The 27,683-nt window shown below is 49.4% G+C and overlaps 1 protein-coding gene across 1 annotated transcript in view; it reads right to left on the minus strand.

Moving 5' to 3' along the window:
- tp53bp2a (tumor protein p53 binding protein, 2a) overlaps positions 1 to 27,683 on the minus strand; it is a 47,063-nt gene that overhangs the window by 1,665 nt on the left and 17,715 nt on the right. Inside the window, exons 12-18 of the mRNA XM_081350280.1 lie at positions 27,193 to 27,317; positions 26,158 to 26,518; positions 24,981 to 25,732; positions 21,848 to 21,986; positions 21,088 to 21,220; positions 20,738 to 20,904; positions 4,163 to 4,362 (exon numbers count right to left, since the gene is read on the minus strand). Of these exons, the coding sequence (XP_081206406.1) occupies positions 4,163 to 4,362; positions 20,738 to 20,904; positions 21,088 to 21,220; positions 21,848 to 21,986; positions 24,981 to 25,732; positions 26,158 to 26,518; positions 27,193 to 27,317 (1,877 nt within the window). The remainder of the gene's footprint in view (positions 1 to 4,162; positions 4,363 to 20,737; positions 20,905 to 21,087; positions 21,221 to 21,847; positions 21,987 to 24,980; positions 25,733 to 26,157; positions 26,519 to 27,192; positions 27,318 to 27,683) is intronic.

Raw genomic sequence — 27,683 nt, forward strand, 5'->3', positions numbered from 1 at the left:
CATCCAAAATGAAATATTTAACATATAGGCTATATAACAACTGCACAACGTCTAATTTGTAAACAAAATGATTTACGCACTAAATCCAGCATAAACTCCGGCACAATTTGCATATGTTTAAACTCTCAAGACAGACGTCACATCCCGAACCTCACAGCAATTGGCTGCCGACTGCGTTTTTCGCTTGATATTTGTATAAAGGAACTGCCCAACTTTTTGACGCTCTCGGTCGCTCTCAACGCTTTCTCCGGTCCGCTGTCAATCCTAAAATGTCCAGTGGACACGCACCGTTATAGACGAGCCTGGCGAGGACACTAGTGGTGCGTCTCAGCATAGCTATCTAGTGGTAGGGATTTAAACAACATAAACGTGAACCACTGTCTTACGGTCTTACCATGAATATTTTTGGACGTAAAAAAAAAAAAAAAAAACGATATTGCGTTTTTGAAAATCGATACAGTATTGCAAAATAAAATATCGCGATACTCAAGTGTATCGATTTTTTCTTACACCCCTAGTGCCAGTGTGTGCTTTACACAGAGAGAAGCAGAGGGTTCAGGGAGAGTGATCAGCTGCTCGTGTCTTGGCAGAAGCCCGTACGGGAAGCCGATGACTGAGCGGCAGTCAGCAGTCACAAGCACGCAGGCAGTCTGGCAACACGGGAGTCAGGACATCCCATAGTGAAACGTATGCTTGGAAGAGAACAACAGGTTACTTGTGTAACCCGGCTCTCTGACTGCATTCAGTGAGGCGTCTCACCCGATCAGCCCTCGCTGTGAGAAGGAGAAGAGCTTTGAGAATGTCGTAATGACGTTGTGTTGCTGCTCTTACACTGAGGGATGGGGAAGTCCTCCAGCCAACTGGGGCTGGCGTAATGTCATTCGGCTTCTGAGGAAGGCGCGGAGGGGGCGTATCCCATTGTGAGACACTGAAACGTATGCTTGAAAGTGAACTATTGCCCCCCCTCCCGTGTGGGCGTGGCCTAAATGCGCTCGGTCTCTATCAAGCGGCAACCTTCCAGTCTCTCTCTTCAATCCAACACTGAAGAGACTTAAACTGCAGTTCATCCACTGGCCACTAGAGACTGGCTGCAGAAGAGTGTCAATCCCATAATCCCCCATGTTAAAATACCCAATTTTACAGCAGAAAACACGTTTACAGCCTGGTGTAAAAAGGGGATTTGGTCTATAAAGCTAATGTTGCCCTTCATGACGACTGTGAGGGGGTGAATTTTTTTTATAACTCATCCGTTTAGATTATATTAAGCCTTAAAGTTCTGCATAATTAAGGGCGTGGCCACTTGAGTGACAGGTGGATTGCCGCTGATGTCACTACAAGCCGTTTGTCTGCCATCTGTTAGCGTCACGTCACCTCAGCTAATCCGCCTCGCTGCACATTTTCATTTATCCGGGAGTGACGTGCGGCCAAGATGGCGACGGCCGGCTCCGTTCCCACTTTGGGCTTCAGAAATGCTCTTCAGAAACATTCAGGTGACGTCACGGACCATATTGTTTTACAGTCTATGGTCTCTAGGGCTGGTCCGAATACCGTTTTTTGTGCTTCGAAGCTTCGGTAGAAATGAACATCGAATATTCGAAGCTTCGGAGAGAGGGGGCTGAACATGTTCTTCTCTCTAATAAAGGCAGGAATCTCTATGTGTCTGTATGTCCGTTTGCATTTTGATTATTTCGAGAACCGTTCATCCAATCGACTTCACAAGGGAGTGCAGTGTCACATTTGGTGCAATAGATGGACACGCGAGACGCGACACATTCAGAATTGAAACTTTTAGTAAACCACAGAACAGCGCGAGCGGGAAGCGGCGCACCTCACGGGCAGGGCTTATGCTCCGAGAACGACACTGCACTAGTGATATAAAACGCACAGTCTGTTAACTTAAGCAATACTTTTAATAAGGTAGTCTAATATTTTTCTGACTGTCAAATTACTGACACAGTAAAGGGTAGAAATTTAAATCAAGAAAAACGAAATTTAAATAAAGAAAAAACGAAATTTAAATAAAGAAAAACGAAATTTAAATAAAGAAAAATGAAATTAAGTTAAATTAAAAACGAGATTAATTTAGATTGATAATAAGGGGTAAAAAGGCTAATACATTTTGTTTCTATTATTCTATTTTCCACAATGTCAAAGCAACGCAGCTTAACCCAAAACACAAGCTCAGGCACTTCTGTCCACACACACTCCGCTGTTCTGCACTCCTGTCCACACACACTCCGCTGTTCTGCACTCCTGTCCACACACACTCCGCTGTTCTGCACTTCTGTCCACACACACTCCGCTGTTCTGCACTTCTGTCCACACACACTCCGCTGTTCTGCTCTTCTGTCCACACACACTCCGCTGTTCTGCACTCCTGTCCATACACACTCCGCTGTTCTGCACTTCTGTCCACACACACTCCGCTGTTCTGCACTTCTGTCCACACACACTCCGCTGTTCTGCACTTCTGTCCACACACACTCCGCTGTTCTGCACTTCTGTCCACACACACACTCCGCTGTTCTGCACTTCTGTCCACACACACTCCGCTGTTCTGCACTTCTGTCCACACACACTCCGCTGTTCTGCACTTCTGTCCACACACACACTCCGCTGTTCTGCACTTCTGTCCACACACACTCCGCTGTTCTGCACTTCTGTCCACACACACTCCGCTGTTCTGCACTTCTGTCCACACACACTCCGCTGTTCTGCACTTCTGTCCACACACACACTCCGCTGTTCTGCACTTCTGTCCACACACACTCCGCTGTTCTGCACTTCTGTCCACACACACTCCGCTGTTCTGCACTTCTGTCCACACACACTCCGCTGTTCTGCACTCCTGTCCACACACACTCCGCTGTTCTGCACTTCTGTCCACACACACTCCGCTGTTCTGCACTTCTGTCCACACACACTCCGCTGTTCTGCACTTCTGTCCACACACACTCCGCTGTTCTGCACTTCTGTCCACACACACTCCGCTGTTCTGCACTTCTGTCCACACACACTCCGCTGTTCTGCACTCCTGTCCACACACACTCCGCTGTTCTGCACTTCTGTCCACACACACTCCGCTGTTCTGCACTCCTGTCCACACACACTCCGCTGTTCTGCACTCCTGTCCACACACACTCCGCTGTTCTGCACTTCTGTCCACACACACTCCGCTGTTCTGCACTCCTGTCCACACACACTCCGCTGTTCTGCACTTCTGTCCACACACACTCTGCTGTTCTGCACTTCTGTCCACACACACTCCGCTGTTCTGCACTTCTGTCCACACACACTCCGCTGTTCTGCACTTCTGTCCACACACACTCCGCTGTTCTGCACTCCTGTCCACACACACTCCGCTGTTCTGCACTTCTGTCCACACACACTCTGCTGTTCTGCACTTCTGTCCACACACACTCCGCTGTTCTGCACTTCTGTCCACACACACTCCGCTGTTCTGCACTCCTGTCCACACACACTCCGCTGTTCTGCACTTCTGTCCACACACACTCCGCTGTTCTGCACTTCTGTCCACACACACTCCGCTGTTCTGCACTCCTGTCCACACACACTCCGCTGTTCTGCACTCCTGTCCACACACACTCCGCTGTTCTGCACTCCTGTCCACACACACTCCGCTGTTCTGCACTCCTGTCCACACACACTCCGCTGTTCTGCACTCCTGTCCACACACACTCCGCTGTTCTGCACTCCTGTCCACACACACTCCGCTGTTCTGCACTCCTGTCCACACACACTCCGCTGTTCTACACTCCAGCCAGAGAACACTCCCGTTGCTGGAACACTAGCGCATCTCTATTTCTAGCATGCACGCGTTTTCCGCGTGTCTCACGCAGGCAGTGTGCAAACTCCAACCTGTTAACATGGGAGCCAAAATAAAAAGGACACGCCACGCAGCCAGTGTGTCGCCGGCCTTATTCAAGCGAATGAGATCCGTTTCGAGGGGGATCCCAGGTGTGCAAAAAAAAAATAAAAACGAATATTCGAATGTCAAATTTTCAAATCGAATACCAACCCACCAAACGATTATTCGAATATTCGGGTCCAGCCCTAATGGTCTCTACTCTAGCGTGGGAGAGCATGAGTGAGTGTGTGTGTGTGTGTGTGTGTGTGTGTGTGTGTGTGTGGTGTCACTCACCCCCAGCAGGTTTCGGGGGGCGTACCCCTCTCTGTTGCCCATGCGCACCCACCACCACTCGGTCTCGTCCTCGTCCTCCCTGCGGCTCACACTCATGCTGTCGCCCTCTCTGAAGCTCAGCTCGTCCTCCTCCTCGCTCTCGTAGTCCCACAGGCCGTACACCACGCCTCGGTTCATGATGCCCATCTTCTCCTGCACACCTGTGAACACACGAGAACACAGCGCTCAAACACACACGAGAACACAGCGCTCAAACACACACGAGAACACAGCGCTCAAACACACACGAGCACACAGCGCTCAAACACACGAGCACACAGCGCTCAAACACACACGAGCACACAGCGCTCAAACACACACGAGCACACAGCGCTCAAACACACGAGAACACAGCGCTCAAACACACACGAGCACACAGCGCTCAAACACACGAGAACACAGCGCTCAAACACACACGAGCACACAGCGCTCAAACACACGAGCACACAGCGCTCAAACACACACGAGAACACAGCGCTCAAACACACGAGAACACAGCGCTCAAACACACACGAGCACACAGCGCTCAAACACACACGAGCACACAGCGCTCAAACACACACGAGAACACAGCGCTCAAACACACGAGAACACAGCGCTCAAACACACGAGAACACAGCGCTCAAACACACACGAGCACACAGCGCTCAAACACACGAGAACACAGCGCTCAAACACACACGAGAACACAGCGCTCAAACACACGAGAACACAGCACTCAAACACACGAGAACACAGCGCTCAAACACACACGAGCACACAGCGCTCAAACACACGAGAACACAGCGCTCAAACACACACGAGAACACAGCGCTCAAACACACGAGAACACAGCGCTCAAACACACGAGAACACAGCGCTCAAACACACACGAGCACACAGCGCTCAAACACACGAGAACACAGCGCTCAAACACACACGAGCACACAGCGCTCAAACACACGAGAACACAGCGCTCAAACACACACGAGAACACAGCGCTCAAACACACGAGAACACAGCGCTCAAACACACGAGAACACAGCGCTCAAACACACACGAGCACACAGCGCTCAAACACACGAGAACACAGCACTCAAACACACACGAGCACACAGCGCTCAAACACACGAGAACACAGCGCTCAAACACACACGAGCACACAGCGCTCAAACACACGAGAACACAGCGCTCAAACACACACGAGCACACAGCGCTCAAACACACACGAGCACACAGCGCTCAAACACACACGAGAACACAGCGCTCAAACACACGAGAACACAGCGCTCAAACACACGAGAACACAGCGCTCAAACACACACGAGCACACAGCGCTCAAACACACGAGAACACAGCGCTCAAACACACACGAGAACACAGCGCTCAAACACACGAGAACACAGCACTCAAACACACACAAGCACACAGCGCTCAAACACACACGAGAACACAGCGCTCAAACACACACGAGCACACAGCGCTCAAACACACACGAGCACACAGCGCTCAAACACACACGAGAACACAGCGCTCAAACACACACGAGCACACAGCGCTCAAACACACGAGAACACAGCGCTCAAACACACGAGAACACAGCGCTCAAACACACACGAGCACACAGCGCTCAAACACACGAGAACACAGCGCTCAAACACACGAGCACACAGCGCTCAAACACACACGAGCACACAGCGCTCAAACACACGAGCACACAGCGCTCAAACACACGAGCACACAGCGCTCAAACACACACGAGCACACAGCGCTCAAACACACACGAGCACACAGCGCTCAAACACACACGAGCACACAGCGCTCAAACACACACGAGCACACAGCGCTCAAACACACACGAGCACACAGCGCTCAAACACACACGAGCACACAGCGCTCAAACACACGAGAACACAGCGCTCAAACACACACGAGCACACAGCGCTCAAACACACACGAGCACACAGCGCTCAAACACACACGAGAACACAGCGCTCAAACACACACGAGCACACAGCGCTCAAACACACGAGCACACAGCGCTCAAACACACGAGAACACAGCGCTCAAACACACACGAGCACACAGCGCTCAAACACACGAGAACACAGCGCTCAAACACACGAGAACACAGCGCTCAAACACACGAGAACACAGCGCTCAAACACACACGAGAACACAGCGCTCAAACACACGAGCACACAGCGCTCAAACACACGAGAACACAGCGCTCAAACACACACGAGCACACAGCGCTCAAACACACGAGCACACAGCGCTCAAACACACGAGAACACAGCGCTCAAACACACACGAGAACACAGCGCTCAAACACACACGAGCACACAGCGCTCAAACACACGAGCACACAGCGCTCAAACACACGAGAACACAGCGCTCAAACACACACGAGAACACAGCGCTCAAACACACGAGCACACAGCGCTCAAACACACACAAGCACACAGCGCTCAAACACACGAGAACACAGCGCTCAAACACACACGAGCACACAGCGCTCAAACACACACGAGCACACAGCGCTCAAACACACGAGAACACAGCGCTCAAACACACACAAGCACACAGCGCTCAAACACACGAGAACACAGCGCTCAAACACACACGAGAACACAGCGCTCAAACACACGAGAACACAGCGCTCAAACACACGAGAACACAGCGCTCAAACACACGAGAACACAGCGCTCAAACACACACGAGAACACAGCGCTCAAACACACACGAGAACACAGCGCTCAAACACACACGAGAACACAGCGCTCAAACACACACGAGCACACAGCGCTCAAACACACACGAGCACACAGCGCTCAAACACACACGAGCACACAGCGCTCAAACACACACGAGCACACAGCGCTCAAACACACACGAGAACACAGCGCTCAAACACACACGAGCACACAGCGCTCAAACACACACGAGCACACAGCGCTCAAACACACACGAGCACACAGCGCTCAAACACACACGAGCACACAGCGCTCAAACACACACAAGCACACAGCGCTCAAACACACACGAGAACACAGCGCTCAAACACACACGAGCACACAGCGCTCAAACACACACGAGCACACAGCGCTCAAACACACACGAGCACACAGCGCTCAAACACACACGAGCACACAGCGCTCAAACACACACGAGAACACAGCGCTCAAACACACACGAGCACACAGCGCTCAAACACACACGAGCACACAGCGCTCAAACACACACAAGCACACAGCGCTCAAACACACGAGCACACAGCGCTCAAACACACACGAGCACACAGCACTCAAACACACACAAGCACACAGCGCTCAAACACACACAAGCACACAGCGCTCAAACACACGAGCACACAGCGCTCAAACACACACGAGAACACAGCGCTCAAACACACACAAGCACACAGCGCTCAAACACACACGAGAACACAGCGCTCAAACACACACGAGCACACAGCGCTCAAACACACACGAGCACACAGCGCTCAAACACACACAAGCACACAGCGCTCAAACACACGAGCACACAGCGCTCAAACACACACGAGCACACAGCACTCAAACACACACAAGCACACAGCGCTCAAACACACACGAGAACACAGCGCTCAAACACACACGAGCACACAGCGCTCAAACACACACGAGAACACAGCGCTCAAACACACACGAGCACACAGCGCTCAAACACACGAGCACACAGCGCTCAAACACACACAAGCACACAGCGCTCAAACACACGAGCACACAGCGCTCAAACACACGAGAACACAGCGCTCAAACACACACGAGCACACAGCGCTCAAACACACACAAGCACACAGCGCTCAAACACACGAGCACACAGCGCTCAAACACACACGAGCACACAGCGCTCAAACACACACGAGCACACAGCGCTCAAACACACACGAGCACACAGCGCTCAAACACACACGAGCACACAGCGCTCAAACACACACGAGCACACAGCGCTCAAACACACACGAGCACACAGCGCTCAAACACACACGAGCACACAGCGCTCAAACACACGAGAACACAGCGCTCAAACACACACGAGCACACAGCGCTCAAACACACGAGCACACAGCGCTCAAACACACACGAGCACACAGCGCTCAAACACACACGAGCACACAGCGCTCAAACACACACAAGCACACAGCGCTCAAACACACGAGCACACAGCGCTCAAACACACGAGAACACAGCGCTCAAACACACACGAGCACACAGCGCTCAAACACACACGAGCACACAGCGCTCAAACACACACGAGAACACAGCGCTCAAACACACGAGCACACAGCGCTCAAACACACGAGCACACAGCGCTCAAACACACGAGCACACAGCGCTCAAACACACGAGCACACAGCGCTCAAACACACGAGAACACAGCGCTCAAACACACACAAGCACACAGCGCTCAAACACACGAGAACACAGCGCTCAAACACACGAGCACACAGCGCTCAAACACACGAGAACACAGCGCTCAAACACACACAAGCACACAGCGCTCAAACACACGAGCACACAGCGCTCAAACACACGAGCACACAGCGCTCAAACACACGAGCACACAGCGCTCAAACACACGAGAACACAGCGCTCAAACACACACAAGCACACAGCGCTCAAACACACGAGCACACAGCGCTCAAACACACGAGCACACAGCGCTCAAACACACACGAGCACACAGCGCTCAAACACACACGAGCACACAGCGCTCAAACACACACAAGCACACAGCGCTCAAACACACACGAGCACACAGCGCTCAAACACACGAGCACACAGCGCTCAAACACACGAGCACACAGCGCTCAAACACACGAGCACACAGCGCTCAAACACACACGAGCACACAGCGCTCAAACACACACGAGCACACAGCGCTCAAACACACACGAGCACACAGCGCTCAAACACACACGAGAACACAGCGCTCAAACACACACAAGCACACAGCGCTCAAACACACACGAGCACACAGCGCTCAAACACACGAGCACACAGCGCTCAAACACACACGAGAACACAGCGCTCAAACACACGAGAACACAGCGCTCAAACACACACGAGCACACAGCGCTCAAACACACACGAGCACACAGCGCTCAAACACACACGAGAACACAGCGCTCAAACACACGAGAACACAGCGCTCAAACACACGAGAACACAGCGCTCAAACACACACGAGCACACAGCGCTCAAACACACGAGAACACAGCGCTCAAACACACACGAGAACACAGCGCTCAAACACACGAGAACACAGCGCTCAAACACACACGAGAACACAGCGCTCAAACACACACGAGCACACAGCGCTCAAACACACGAGCACACAGCGCTCAAACACACGAGAACACAGCACTCAAACACACACGAGAACACAGCGCTCAAACACACACGAGCACACAGCGCTCAAACACACACAAGCACACAGCGCTCAAACACACACGAGAACACAGCGCTCAAACACACACGAGCACACAGCGCTCAAACACACGAGAACACAGCGCTCAAACACACGAGCACACAGCGCTCAAACACACACGAGCACACAGCGCTCAAACACACGAGAACACAGCGCTCAAACACACACGAGCACACAGCGCTCAAACACACACGAGAACACAGCGCTCAAACACACACGAGCACACAGCGCTCAAACACACACGAGAACACAGCGCTCAAACACACACGAGCACACAGCGCTCAAACACACGAGAACACAGCGCTCAAACACACACGAGCACACAGCGCTCAAACACACGAGAACACAGCGCTCAAACACACACAAGCACACAGCGCTCAAACACACACGAGAACACAGCGCTCAAACACACGAGAACACAGCGCTCAAACACACACGAGCACACAGCGCTCAAACACACACGAGCACACAGCGCTCAAACACACGAGAACACAGCGCTCAAACACACGAGCACACAGCGCTCAAACACACGAGAACACAGCGCTCAAACACACACGAGCACACAGCGCTCAAACACACGAGAACACAGCGCTCAAACACACACGAGAACACAGCGCTCAAACACACGAGAACACAGCGCTCAAACACACGAGCACACAGCGCTCAAACACACGAGAACACAGCGCTCAAACACACACGAGCACACAGCGCTCAAACACACGAGAACACAGCGCTCAAACACACACGAGAACACAGCGCTCAAACACACGAGAACACAGCGCTCAAACACACGAGAACACAGCGCTCAAACACACGAGAACACAGCGCTCAAACACACGAGAACACAGCGCTCAAACACACACGAGAACACAGCGCTCAAACACACGAGAACACAGCGCTCAAACACACGAGAACACAGCGCTCAAACACACACGAGAACACAGCGCTCAAACACACGAGCACACAGCGCTCAAACACACGAGAACACAGCGCTCAAACACACACGAGAACACAGCGCTCAAACACACACGAGCACACAGCGCTCAAACACACGAGCACACAGCGCTCAAACACACACGAGAACACAGCGCTCAAACACACGAGCACACAGCGCTCAAACACACGAGAACACAGCGCTCAAACACACACGAGAACACAGCGCTCAAACACACGAGCACACAGCGCTCAAACACACGAGAACACAGCGCTCAAACACACACGAGCACACAGCGCTCAAACACACGAGCACACAGCGCTCAAACACACACGAGAACACAGCGCTCAAACACACGAGAACACAGCGCTCAAACACACACGAGAACACAGCGCTCAAACACACGAGAACACAGCGCTCAAACACACGAGAACACAGCGCTCAAACACACGAGAACACAGCGCTCAAACACACACGAGAACACAGCGCTCAAACACACACGAGAACACAGCGCTCAAACACACACGAGAACACAGCGCTCAAACACACGAGAACACAGCGCTCAAACACACACGAGAACACAGCGCTCAAACACACGAGAACACAGCGCTCAAACACACGAGAACACAGCGCTCAAACACACGAGAACACAGCGCTCAAACACACACGAGAACACAGCGCTCAAACACACACGAGAACACAGCGCTCAAACACACACAAGCACACAGCGCTCAAACACACACGAGCACACAGCGCTCAAACACACACGAGCACACAGCGCTCAAACACACACGAGCACACAGCGCTCAAACACACACGAGCACACAGCGCTCAAACACACACGAGAACACAGCGCTCAAACACACACGAGCACACAGCGCTCAAACACACACGAGCACACAGCGCTCAAACACACACGAGCACACAGCGCTCAAACACACACGAGCACACAGCGCTCAAACACACACGAGCACACAGCGCTCAAACACACACGAGAACACAGCGCTCAAACACACACGAGCACACAGCGCTCAAACACACACGAGCACACAGCGCTCAAACACACACAAGCACACAGCGCTCAAACACACACGAGAACACAGCGCTCAAACACACACGAGCACACAGCGCTCAAACACACACGAGCACACAGCGCTCAAACACACACGAGCACACAGCGCTCAAACACACACGAGCACACAGCGCTCAAACACACACGAGAACACAGCGCTCAAACACACACAAGCACACAGCGCTCAAACACACACGAGAACACAGCGCTCAAACACACACGAGCACACAGCGCTCAAACACACACGAGCACACAGCGCTCAAACACACACAAGCACACAGCGCTCAAACACACGAGCACACAGCGCTCAAACACACGAGAACACAGCGCTCAAACACACACGAGCACACAGCGCTCAAACACACGAGCACACAGCGCTCAAACACACACAAGCACACAGCGCTCAAACACACGAGCACACAGCGCTCAAACACACGAGAACACAGCGCTCAAACACACACGAGCACACAGCGCTCAAACACACACAAGCACACAGCGCTCAAACACACACGAGCACACAGCGCTCAAACACACGAGCACACAGCGCTCAAACACACGAGCACACAGCGCTCAAACACACACGAGCACACAGCGCTCAAACACACACAAGCACACAGCGCTCAAACACACACGAGAACACAGCGCTCAAACACACACGAGCACACAGCGCTCAAACACACACGAGCACACAGCGCTCAAACACACACGAGCACACAGCGCTCAAACACACACGAGAACACAGCGCTCAAACACACGAGAACACAGCGCTCAAACACACGAGAACACAGCGCTCAAACACACACAAGCACACAGCGCTCAAACACACACGAGCACACAGCGCTCAAACACACACGAGCACACAGCGCTCAAACACACACGAGAACACAGCGCTCAAACACACGAGAACACAGCGCTCAAACACACGAGAACACAGCGCTCAAACACACGAGAACACAGCGCTCAAACACACGAGAACACAGCGCTCAAACACACGAGCACACAGCGCTCAAACACACACGAGAACACAGCGCTCAAACACACACGAGCACACAGCGCTCAAACACACGAGCACACAGCGCTCAAACACACACGAGAACACAGCGCTCAAACACACGAGAACACAGCGCTCAAACACACACGAGCACACAGCGCTCAAACACACGAGAACACAGCGCTCAAACACACACGAGCACACAGCGCTCAAACACACGAGAACACAGCACTCAAACACACACGAGCACACAGCGCTCAAACACACGAGAACACAGCGCTCAAACACACACGAGCACACAGCGCTCAAACACACACGAGCACACAGCGCTCAAACACACACGAGCACACAGCGCTCAAACACACGAGAACACAGCGCTCAAACACACGAGAACACAGCGCTCAAACACACGAGCACACAGCGCTCAAACACACACGAGCACACAGCGCTCAAACACACGAGCACACAGCGCTCAAACACACGAGAACACAGCGCTCAAACACACGAGAACACAGCGCTCAAACACACACGAGAACACAGCGCTCAAACACACGAGAACACAGCGCTCAAACACACACGAGCACACAGCGCTCAAACACACGAGAACACAGCGCTCAAACACACGAGAACACAGCGCTCAAACACACACGAGCACACAGCGCTCAAACACACGAGAACACAGCGCTCAAACACACGAGAACACAGCGCTCAAACACACACGAGAACACAGCGCTCAAACACACGAGCACACAGCGCTCAAACACACACGAGAACACAGCGCTCAAACACACACAAGCACACAGCGCTCAAACACACACGAGAACACAGCGCTCAAACACACACGAGCACACAGCGCTCAAACACACGAGCACACAGCGCTCAAACACACACGAGCACACAGCGCTCAAACACACACGAGCACACAGCGCTCAAACACACAAGCACACAGCGCTCAAACACACACAAGCACACAGCGCTCAAACACACACGAGCACACAGCGCTCAAACACACACGAGCACACAGCGCTCAAACACACACGAGCACACAGCGCTCAAACACACACGAGCACACAGCGCTCAAACACACACGAGCACACAGCGCTCAAACACACACGAGCACACAGCGCTCAAACACACGAGAACACAGCGCTCAAACACACACGAGCACACAGCGCTCAAACACACGAGAACACAGCGCTCAAACACACACGAGAACACAGCGCTCAAACACACACGAGAACACAGCGCTCAAACACACACGAGAACACAGCGCTCAAACACACACGAGCACACAGCGCTCAAACACACGAGCACACAGCGCTCAAACACACACAAGCACACAGCGCTCAAACACACGAGAACACAGCGCTCAAACACACACGAGCACACAGCGCTCAAACACACACGAGAACACAGCGCTCAAACACACACGAGAACACAGCGCTCAAACACACACGAGAACACAGCGCTCAAACACACGAGAACACAGCGCTCAAACACACACGAGCACACAGCGCTCAAACACACACGAGAACACAGCGCTCAAACACACGAGCACACAGCGCTCAAACACACGAGCACACAGCGCTCAAACACACACAAGCACACAGCGCTCAAACACACACGAGAACACAGCGCTCAAACACACGAGCACACAGCGCTCAAACACACGAGCACACAGCGCTCAAACACACACAAGCACACAGCGCTCAAACACACGAGAACACAGCGCTCAAACACACACGAGCACACAGCGCTCAAACACACACGAGAACACAGCGCTCAAACACACACGAGAACACAGCGCTCAAACACACGAGAACACAGCGCTCAAACACACACGAGCACACAGCGCTCAAACACACACGAGAACACAGCGCTCAAACACACACGAGCACACAGCGCTCAAACACACACGAGAACACAGCGCTCAAACACACACGAGCACACAGCGCTCAAACACACACGAGAACACAGCGCTCAAACACACACGAGAACACAGCGCTCAAACACACACGAGCACACAGCGCTCAAACACACACGAGCACACAGCGCTCAAACACACACGAGAACACAGCGCTCAAACACACGAGAACACAGCGCTCAAACACACACGAGCACACAGCGCTCAAACACACGAGAACACAGCGCTCAAACACACACGAGCACACAGCGCTCAAACACACACGAGAACACAGCGCTCAAACACACACGAGAACACAGCGCTCAAACACACGAGAACACAGCGCTCAAACACACACGAGCACACAGCGCTCAAACACACGAGAACACAGCGCTCAAACACACACGAGCACACAGCGCTCAAACACACGAGAACACAGCGCTCAAACACACACGAGCACACAGCGCTCAAACACACACGAGAACACAGCGCTCAAACACACACGAGCACACAGCGCTCAAACACACGAGCAAACAGCGCTCAAACACACGAGAACACAGCGCTCAAACACACGAGAACACAGCGCTCAAACACACGAGCACACAGCGCTCAAACACACGAGAACACAGCGCTCAAACACACACGAGCACACAGCGCTCAAACACACGAGAACACAGCGCTCAAACACACGAGAACACAGCGCTCAAACACACACGAGCACACAGCGCTCAAACACACGAGAACACAGCGCTCAAACACACGAGAACACAGCGCTCAAACACACACGAGAACACAGCGCTCAAACACACACGAGCACACAGCGCTCAAACACACGAGCACACAGCGCTCAAACACACGAGAACACAGCGCTCAAACACACACGAGCACACAGCGCTCAAACACACGAGAACACAGCGCTCAAACACACGAGAACACAGCGCTCAAACACACACGAGAACACAGCGCTCAAACACACACGAGCACACAGCGCTCAAACACACGAGAACACAGCGCTCAAACACACGAGAACACAGCGCTCAAACACACGAGAACACAGCGCTCAAACACACACGAGCACACAGCGCTCAAACACACACGAGCACACAGCGCTCAAACACACACGAGCACACAGCGCTCAAACACACGAGCACACAGCGCTCAAACACACACGAGCACACAGCGCTCAAACACACACGAGCACACAGCGCTCAAACACACGAGAACACAGCGCTCAAACACACACGAGAACACAGCGCTCAAACACACGAGAACACAGCGCTCAAACACACGAGAACACAGCGCTCAAACACACACGAGCACACAGCGCTCAAACACACGAGAACACAGCGCTCAAACACACACGAGCACACAGCGCTCAAACACACACGAGAACACAGCGCTCAAACACACACGAGAACACAGCGCTCAAACACACGAGAACACAGCGCTCAAACACACGAGAACACAGCGCTCAAACACACACGAGCACACAGCGCTCAAACACACGAGAACACAGCGCTCAAACACACACGAGCACACAGCGCTCAAACACACACGAGAACACAGCGCTCAAACACACACGAGCACACAGCGCTCAAACACACGAGCAAACAGCGCTCAAACACACGAGAACACAGCGCTCAAACACACGAGAACACAGCGCTCAAACACACGAGAACACAGCGCTCAAACACACGAGAACACAGCGCTCAAACACACGAGAACACAGCGCTCAAACACACGAGAACACAGCGCTCAAACACACGAGAACACAGCGCTCAAACACACGAGCACACAGCGCTCAAACACACGAGAACACAGCGCTCAAACACACGAGAACACAGCGCTCAAACACACGAGAACACAGCGCTCAAACACACGAGAACACAGCGCTCAAACACACACGAGCACACAGCGCTCAAACACACGAGCACACAGCGCTCAAACACACACGAGCACACAGCGCTCAAACACACACGAGCACACAGCGCTCAAACACACACGAGCACACAGCGCTCAAACACACACGAGAACACAGCGCTCAAACACACGAGAACACAGCGCTCAAACACACGAGAACACAGCGCTCAAACACACGAGAACACAGCGCTCAAACACACACGAGCACACAGCGCTCAAACACACACGAGCACACAGCGCTCAAACACACGAGAACACAGCGCTCAAACACACGAGCACACAGCGCTCAAACACACACGAGCACACAGCGCTCAAACACACGAGAACACAGCGCTCAAACACACACGAGCACACAGCGCTCAAACACACACGAGAACACAGCGCTCAAACACACACGAGCACACAGCGCTCAAACACACACGAGCACACAGCGCTCAAACACACGAGAACACAGCACTCAAACACACACAAGCACACAGCGCTCAAACACACGAGAACACAGCGCTCAAACACACGAGAACACAGCGCTCAAACACACGAGAACACAGCGCTCAAACACACGAGCACACAGCGCTCAAACACACACGAGAACACAGCGCTCAAACACACACGAGAACACAGCGCTCAAACACACACGAGCACACAGCGCTCAAACACACACGAGCACACAGCGCTCAAACACACACAAGCACACAGCGCTCAAACACACGAGCACACAGCGCTCAAACACACACGAACACACAGCGCTCAAACACACACGAGAACACAGCGCTCAAACACACACAAGCACACAGCGCTCAAACACACGAGCACACAGCGCTCAAACACACGAGAACACAGCGCTCAAACACACGAGAACACAGCGCTCAAACACACACGAGCACACAGCGCTCAAACACACACGAGCACACAGCGCTCAAACACACGAGAACACAGCGCTCAAACACACACGAGCACACAGCGCTCAAACACACACGAGCACACAGCGCTCAAACACACACAAGCACACAGCGCTCAAACACACGAGAACACAGCGCTCAAACACACGAGAACACAGCGCTCAAACACACACGAGAACACAGCGCTCAAACACACGAGAACACAGCGCTCAAACACACACGAGAACACAGCGCTCAAACACACACAAGCACACAGCGCTCAAACACACACGAGAACACAGCACTCAAACACACACAAGCACACAGCGCTCAAACACACGAGAACACAGCGCTCAAACACACACGAGCACACAGCGCTCAAACACACGAGAACACAGCGCTCAAACACACGAGAACACAGCGCTCAAACACACACAAGCACACAGCGCTCAAACACACACGAGAACACAGCACTCAAACACACACAAGCACACAGCGCTCAAACACACGAGAACACAGCGCTCAAACACACGAGAACACAGCGCTCAAACACACACGAGAACACAGCGCTCAAACACACGAGCACACAGCGCTCAAACACACACGAGCACACAGCGCTCAAACACACACGAGAACACAGCACTCAAACACACACAAGCACACAGCGCTCAAACACACGAGAACACAGCGCTCAAACACACGAGAACACAGCGCTCAAACACACACGAGAACACAGCGCTCAAACACACGAGCACACAGCGCTCAAACACACACGAGAACACAGCGCTCAAACACACACGAGCACACAGCGCTCAAACACACACGAGCACACAGCGCTCAAACACACACGAGCACACAGCGCTCAAACACACGAGAACACAGCGCTCAAACACACACACACCGCTGAGGACGCTTGAGTTGAGTTTATAAGTGTCATATATAAGGCTGGCGTTATTACTAGCAACAAACAGAAGATTCTCCCACATGTAATCTAGTACTCAGGCTGGATCTGATGGGTTCATCAAACCCTGAGCTGTGCTGGTGTTGTGGAGGTCAGTTATAGAGCCAGAGCGCTCTCCTAAATCTAATCTTATAGTCTGTGCTGTTCTCTGCTGATGCATGAACAAAACACTTGTTGCACGCCTGCCATTCAGTAATTGCAATAATCTTTGTGCTTTGTTACTTTAAATATGAAGCACTTGATAGAACAGTGTTGTCTCTGAGGCGCATGTTACATGCAGAAAATCAAGAAGAACAAGAGATTCACACAATAAGACTAACTGTGTGTGTAACAATGATTAGATGATGTCGATGAATGTATTCAAACAGTTGGATAAAACTGTCTAATAAAACACATAACATATTAAAAGCGTCTTTTGTGTTTCCATGGTTTCTGCGGAAGTAACTCCGGGATTCGAGGTTAACGCGGATATGATGTCATTGAGAGGTGACGCACTGACATGGCCCCTTACACTAGTTACACTGCTGATTTCACTGGATTTCAAAATTATAGTCCCACAGACTAAGACTGAGAGTCTCATCTAGCCAACCCATCCGTCATTTTCTAAAAAAAAATATATATATATATATACTTTTTAACCCCAAATGCTGGTCTTGCACTAGCTGTGATGAGACACACATTATGTAAATCAGGTTGAAAGGTCACGCGTGTTCTGGTTCAGAAATATAGGACAGGGCAAAAAACTCATTTTCTCCTCCAACTTTAAAATCGTCCGACATCGTTGGTTTACCTTTTTATTTTTTTGTAAATGGTGTTTGACTTGGGCCCGGTTCCCCAAAACGTTCTTATCTCTAAGTAGTTCTTAACCTATTCCTTAACCTCTCTCTTAGCGTTACGGCACGATTCCCGACACGTTCGTACGCTAAGTATATCTTCTGTAAGTCACACTTTCGTAAGGTTGGTCTGGACCGCTCTTAGCTTCACCTTATCACTGTTGCAGGGCTATACGAATATAACTCTGAAGTTTTAATACACACAGACAGTGTTTAATTAGGCTAATTCAAGTGTTTTCATGCAAAGAATAAAATTGTCATTACAATGATTGTTGTTAGATTTTTAATTATATTATTATACAATATTATTAATTTAATTTAAAAGCGCTTTTAAAGGCCAGTGAAAGCATAGGCTACTGTAAGTTAAGTCCTATTCGGACGCTAATATTGTTTCTCATGGGCTCGTCCGGTATTTTAAACATTTACAGGGGTGAGTCTGTGAGTTTAGTGCCGTCCGAATCCATAATATCAGTGTTTTTCTCACCCAACTACCTTCTGTTTTTTGACAAACAGGTCGTGTGGGGATTTAATTGCCGTCTGAATCCACATCTCTGAGTTTACAAGAAGAGATTCAAAATTTTACGGTTTAAATCCTTTTTGATCACTGCCGACCACCGTACGCAAGATGTACACTTTTATTACTGAAATGCTGGAAAGTATTTACAAGAACAATATTTCATCGCAGCTCCACCTCAGCGAACAAAACTGGGAAAGAGAAGAAAGCACGTACAAATTTTTGAAAAGGTTATTGTGGCAGCAATATATGTTACAATTTTAAAATATGTAGGCTAGGCTATTATAGGCTATTATAGTTTGGATTATTTTTTATAATATCCAATAGTCCTAATAAATGTAATTTCAACTATTTCTGAAGCGCTTCATTTATAAAGATCACCGCTTTCTCACATAAACAGCCCCTGCACGAGAGAATAATTGATTCTCGAGTCGTCGATATCAGCAGATTCAGCAGCATCGCCACGGACAGCGCCGGGTAACGTCACACGTAAGAAGGAATATCTTAAGCAGCTTTCTAAGGTATGGTTCGGGGAACACACTTAGGAACATAAACACCTTTGGTAAGATATATCTTCTGAGTCTTTTCAGCGCGCTAAGAGTGAGCGTTATCGGGGAACCGGGCCCTGGTCTTTGCACGTTGGCTTTGTAAACACTAGGTCGGTGCTTCCTCCTACGTGACCTTTCAACCTGATTACGAGCATTAGTGGTTAAAAGTATATAAATGTTTATTTTTGTTATAAAATGTCCGCTGGTTTGTCTAGATAAGACTCTTATTCCTCGGCTGGATCGTGTCGAGACTTTGAAACTCACATTTGGACCTTCGACCCGTTGGACCCCATTGAAGACACTATATGGAGAAACATCCTGGAGTGATTTACTCAAAAATTTATTTTCGACTGAGGAAAGAAAGACGTAAACAGCTTGGATGACGCGGGGGAGAGTACATTATCAGGAAATTTTAATTCTGAATTATCCTAATCCTCTAAGTCCACTGTAAATGATCCCATGATTGGTGCACATGTAACCGCAGGGCTCGCGCACGCGCGCGCGTGTGTGTGTGTGTGTGTAACGCACCGTAGAGGAACTGCGAGCACTGTGTGTATCCCTCCTCCATCTCCTCACACTTGTCCGCTGCCGTCTGCATGTCGCTGTAGGTCATGGCGAACACAGCGGCCCCAGACTCCACCAGGAACTTACATACCGACACGTTATTACAGGAGGCCGCGCAGTGCAGGGGAGTCCTGGAACACACACACACACACACACACAGGGTTACGGATGGAACACAAACACACTCTCTCACACACACACTCACTCGCTCGTCAGATTGCACATTGTTAAAACAACAATCAGGATATTATCACAGACGCTATATATCGCACACCCCTACGTATGAGTGTGTGAGTGTGTGAAGCCCGTCTCACCATCCGTCGCTGTCCGCCGCGTTCACACTGACTCCGTACTGAACCAGGAACCTCACGATGTCGGTGTGACCGGCACACACAGCGTTGTGCAGCGCAGTGATGCCCTCGTCGTTCGGCTGACTCGGGTCCTCCACCTGATGGGTCGACACAGAAAGACTCATTGTCTCTATTATATTACTGTCAGGGTTCTGCCACTACTGCGGTCTGTTCACTCTCGGTTTGGTGACACTCTGGTCCTGTCATGCTGAGCACGTGGTTCGAGTTCGCTCTTCTGTCCGTGTGTGTTCTGTGTAGCACGCGCTTGTGTTTTCATGTCGTGTTTTGTGTGAACATGCAGCATCTGACTGTTCTCATTAGCTGTGTGTTCGTGTCCTCTTATGTTTGAGCACATGGCACATAGAAACAAACATGACAAGCCATGTGCTCAAACAAATCTTCTGTCTATCGTCTTAACTAGGGCTGTAATTATTATTTGAAAATAAATATACTACTTGAATTTAGGATACAATTATTGACTAGAGGGGGATTTTAATTAACAATAACTATATTCTAGAGCTGCTGTAAAGCCAAAACAATCTCTGGTCTATTAATTTCCTATGATCACTGTAAAGCTGCTTTGAAACAAGCACTATATAAATGAAGGTGACTAATTATTCCACAGTTTTGACCAGCAATGTATAATAAAACACTAATAATCCATCAGTCACACACTCATGGACATCCAGTATAAGTTTAGGTGTAAAGTGTGAAATGTGCCTTTCCTCGTGTATGATGCGCTGCACCAGATCCAGCTCTCCCTCCAGAGACGAGTCCAGTAAGAGAGCCAGAGGGTTGAAGTGCACTCTCATGCTGTGCTCGATGCGCTCCGATCCGGCCTTACGCAGGTTCGTCCTCTTACCCTGGACACACAACACACACATCTCACACTCATGCAGTTCACAGACGCTGCGCGCGGGATGCACATAATCGCTTTGCCGCTCTAAATTGGAGCCTTAGAGTAGAAACATAATTACGACATTAAACTTATTACTACAAAAACTGCCTTGAGTGTAATTTAAATGTTTGAATTCAGATCAGCTGTTAATTGTAACCTGTAATATTACAGTAATGCAGCGACTGACAGGATTCCTGTAGAGCTACAGCTTCAGTTCAGAGATTACTGGAGAAAAACACTGAACCGGATACATATATACAAATGAATCAAAGTCAGAATTGAATTGAATCGGGATTAGAATTGAATCGCATTGCAAGCCTGTGAATTTAACTGAATCGAGATTGAAATTGAATCACATTGCAAGCCTGTGAATTGAATCGGGATTAGAATTGAATCACATTGCAAGCCTGTGAATTTAACTGAATCGAGATTGAAATTGAATCATATCGCAAGCCTGTGAATTGAACTGAATCAAGATTGGAATTGAATCGCATTGCAAGCCTGTGAATTGAATTGAATTGGGATCGGAATTGAATCACATTGCAAGCCTGTAATTGAACTGAATGGAACATTGAAAGCCTGTGAACTGAACTGAATTGAGATGGGAATTTAATCACATCGCAAGCCTGTGAATTTAACTGAATCGAGATTGAAATTGAATCACATCGCAAGCCTGTGAACTGAACTGAATCGAGATCGGAATTGAATCACATTGCAAGCCTGTGAATTGAACTGAATCGAGATTGAAATTGAATCACATTGCAAGCCTGTGAATTGAACTGAATCGAGATTGAAATTGAATCACATTGCAAGCCTGTGAATTGAACTGAATCGAGATCGGAATTGAATCACATTGCAAGCCTGTGAATTGAACTGAATCGAGATTGAAATTGAATCACATTGCAAGCCTGTGAATTGAATCGGGATTAGAATTGAATCGCATTGCAAGCCTGTGAATTTAACTGAATCGAGATTGAAATTGAATCACATTGCAAGCCTGTGAATTGAACTGAATCGAGATCGGAATTGAATCACATTGCAAGCCTGTGAATTGAACTGAATCGAGATTGTAATTGAATCACATTGCAAGCCTGTGAATTGAACTGAATCGAGATTGTAATTGAATCACATTGTAAGCCTGTGAATTGAACTGAATCGAGATCGTAATTGAATCACATTGCAAGCCTGTGAATTGAACTGAATCGAGATCGTAATTGAATCACATCACAAGCCTGTGAATTGAACTGAATCGAGATCGAAATTGAATCATATCGCAAGCCTGTGAATTGAACTGAATCGAGATTGAAATTGAATCACATCGCAAGCCTGTGAATTGAACTGAATCGAGATCGAAATTGAATCATATCGCAAGCCTGTGAATTGAACTGAATCGAGATTGAAATTGAATCACATCGCAAGCCTGTGAATTGAACTGAATCGAGATCGAAATTGAATCATATCGCAAGCCTGTGAATTGAACTGAATCGAGATTGAAATTGAATCACATCGCAAGCCTGTGAATTGAACTGAATCGAGATCGAAATTGAATCATATCACAAGCCTGTGAATTGAACTGAATCGAGATTGAAATTGAATCACATCGCAAGCCTGTGAATTGAACTGAATCGAGATTGAAATTGAATCACATCGCAAGCCTGTGAATTGAACTGAATCGAGATTGAAATTGAATCACATCGCAAGCCTGTGAATTGAACTGAATCGAGATTGAAATTGAATCACATCGCAAGCCTGTGAATTGAACTGAATCGAGATTGAAATTGAATCACATTACAAGCCTGTGAATTTAACTGAATCAGGATTGAAATTGTATCACATCTCAAGCCTGTGAACTGAACTGAATTGAGATCGAATTGAATCACACTGCAAGCCTGTGAATTGAACTGAATCGAGATCGTAATTGAAATTGAATCACATCACAAGCCTGTGAATTGAACTGAATCGAGATCGTAATTGAAATTGAATCACATCACAAGCCTGTGAATTGAACTGAATCGAGATCGAAATTGAATCATATCGCAAGCCTGTGAATTGAACTGAATCGAGATTGAAATTGAATCACATCGCAAGCCTGTGAATGGAACTGAATCAAGATCGAAATTGAATCATAACGCAAGCCTGTGAATTGAACTGAATCGAGATTGAAATTGAATCACATCGCAAGCCTGTGAATTGAACTGAATCGAGATTGAAATTGAATCACATCGCAAGCCTGTGAATTGAACTGAATCGAGATTGAAATTGAATCACATCGCAAGCCTGTGAATTGAACTGAATCGAGATTGAAATTGAATCACATTACAAGCCTGTGAATTTAACTGAATCAGGATTGAAATTGTATCACATCTCAAGCCTGTGAACTGAACTGAATCAGGATTGAAATTGAATCACATCTCAAGCCTGTGAATTGAACTGAATCGAGATCGAAATTGAATCACATTGCAAGCCTGTGAATTGAACTGAATCGAGATTGTAATTGAATCACATCTCAAGCCTGTGAATTGAACTGAATCGAGATCGAAATTGAATCACATTGCAAGCCTGTGAATTGAACTGAATTGAGATTGTAATTGAATCACATTGCAAGCCTGTGAATTGAACTGATTTAGGATTGAAATTGAATCACATCGCAAGCCTGTGAATTGAACTGAATCAAGATCGGAATTGAATCACATCTCAAGCCTGTGAATTGAACTGAATCGAGATCGTAATTGAATCACATCTCAAGCCTGTGAATTGAACTGAATCGAGATCGTAATTGAATCACATCTCAAGCCTGTGAATTTAACTGAATCGAGATCGAAATTGAATCACATTGCAAGCCTGTGAATTGAACTGAATCAGGATTGAAATTGAATCCCACTGCAAACCTGTGAATCGAAATCTTTGTAATTTAATTGAAATATGTGTCAATATCAAGTGTTCGCTAGACGGGACTTACGGGTGGAAAGCGAACTTGTCCGGTGACCTCCGGTGGCTTCATGTTGAAGGTGTCCTCTGGAGGCTCCTGCTCGGCTCCGCTGGGATAGGGCGGTGGAGGATATGGAGGGAAGTCTTCAATGAGGCTCTCAGCAGGAGGAGCAGGAGGAGGAGGAGGAGGGGGAGGAGGAGGGCTGGCTGGCTGAGGAGGAGGAGGAGGAGAGATCGCAGCATGGGGTTGTTGGGCCGGAGGAGGAGGGGAGATCGCAGCGTGGTGTTGTGGAGCCGGGTGTGGAGGCGGTGGTGGAGGAGGAGGAGGGACGTCCTCTGCTTCGGTTTCTGCCGGTTTGGGTCCCTGGAGTGACGCTCCTTCAGCTCCTGCCGGCGTCTCCTTCTCCTCGTCTCCCACAGGACTCACTGTGGTCTCCATCGCAGCCAGAGTGGTCTTCTGGTACAGCAGCTTCTGGATGTTGGGGCCGCCGGGCCCCTCGGGCTCCGTGATGGAGCTGCGCTTCTTCAGGGGTCTCGGCGCGTTGTAGAGTCTCTTGCGGAGAGCCTCCAGGTCCACGTCGCTCTGGTGGCGGTAGGGGTTCGAGATGAAGGGCAGGAGCTTGGTGGGACTGAGGGGTCTGGGAATGCGCTCAGGCTCCTGGGGTTCGGGAGCAGGACTGTGGTCCTTCTCGGTCTCAGGGACACTGGGAGGGTCCAGGTACGGGTTCTCAGGGAGCTGGTTCTGAGACGGCTGGCCTGTGGACGTCACTGGCTTCCCGTAAACTACATGGACAGGAATATGATGAAAAATGAAAGAAAAACAATTCAAAATTTTTTTTTACATTCTTAAAGGCGCACTGAGTCATTTTTAGCGGCATCTAGTGGTGAGGTTGTGAATTGCACCCAACAGAAGTTACGGTGGCCGACAGGAAGATGTGATGACTTGTTTTTGTAAATATGACTCAACTTATACATCATGTACAGTCTGTATAAGTGAGTGATTTAACTTTTCCTGATGGTCTAGTGTTTAAAAAATTGCAATATTGAATCGCAAATTATTAATTTTTTTTAAATCGCAATACATGACGTATCGTCACCAAAGTATCGTGATAGTATGGAATCGGGAGATAGGTGTATCGTCCCAGCCCTGCTGGATAAAGCGATCTGCTGAATGAGAGCATGTCCTGCTGAAAGCGTGCCGGACTCACCGCTGACGAAGTTGCTGCCGCGGGTCTGCGCTCGGGCTAGCGCTCCCGTCGCGCTCTGTTGCGTGTACATGCTGTAGATGGAGCTGGTGGCCAGCATCTGGGGCTTCAGCAGGACCTCTTTGGCCCCCGGAGGATCGGGACTGAAGGGGTGCACGGTGGCGGCCGGAGGAGCCTCGGGCTTCGAGGGAAGGGGTAGAGTATTGCCCTGGGGTAAAGCATGCTGGGAACCAGTGGGCGGCTGCTGGGTGGATTTACTCTTGCCTGGGAAGGTCCCGGTGTTGAGGCCCGTATAGGGCAGGCCGGCCTGTTTAGGTTTACTGGGAACTGGAGGAGGAACCTTGACCGTGTTCTTGACGGCGCTCTGAGAGAAACATCAGTGTCACAAATATCAACCTGATGGTGTCGGCATATTGAGATGAAGAGAACATGTACACTACAGGCCAAACGTTTGGAATTAGTCTCCTCTGCTCACCAAGGCTGCATTTATTTGAAATAGAATCTTTGTAGCATTAAAAATGCCACTTTTGATCAATTTAATGTGTATGTGCTGAATATTTCTCTATTTTTTTTTATTTATTTATTTTATCTGACAGTTTCCACAAAAACATGAAGCATCACGACTGTTTTCAACATTGATAATAATCATAAAGGTTTCTCGAGCATCAAATCATCATATTAGAGTGATTTCTGAAGGATCATGTGACACTGAAGACTGGAGTAATGATGCTGAACATTCAGCTTTGATCACAGGAATAAATTACACTTTACTATATATTCACATATAAAACAGCTGATTTAAATTGGAATAATATATATATATATATTTTTTTTATCAAATAAATGCAGCCTTGGTGAGCAGAAGAGACTTTTCTCAAAAACATAAAAAACTAAAAAAACAATCACATTCACAACTTTTGACCGTTAGTGTATAGTAAAACACACTGATATGTGTGTGTGCACGTGTGTCCAGTATTGATATGTGTGTGTGCACGTGTGTCCAGTATTGATATGTGTGTGTGCACGTGTGTCCTGTACCTGTGCGTCTCTGGCGAGGTCCTCGCTGCTCTGGTTCTTGCGTAGAGAAGCTGCAGGCGCTTCGAGGGACTCAAACATGGAGGCGGGGCGCACCCTGGGGTCCCGCTTCAGCACCTCTGCTTTATCTGGAGCACAAGCACGCGTGTTTCAACTCACAGCACACGTAGCAGAGGCTAAGCTTTACACTGGACACTTCATGCGTGATCTGATCCATATCCGATCGGGAAAAGACCAGGTGTTTTTTTTTTAGACCAGGTGTAAACGTAGCCTGGTTCTACCAGACTCTCGTACATTTCATTTGTACAGAGAGTCTGGCCTCTCTCCATTGACAAGCGTTAACTTCCTTGAAGGCAGGTACTCTGCTGAAGTTTAAAACTATTGGATCTGCCCAGAGTCACTCTGGATCTGCCATAACCAATCGCTAACCTTTGGTCGTGACGTAACCCTACAACTCAAACTAGCACACGACCTCAACGTCATCGTTCTCAGCC

Source organism: Scardinius erythrophthalmus (genome assembly GCF_964197995.2).
Source record: "Scardinius erythrophthalmus genome assembly, chromosome: 21".
Taxonomy (NCBI): domain Eukaryota; kingdom Metazoa; phylum Chordata; class Actinopteri; order Cypriniformes; family Leuciscidae; genus Scardinius; species Scardinius erythrophthalmus.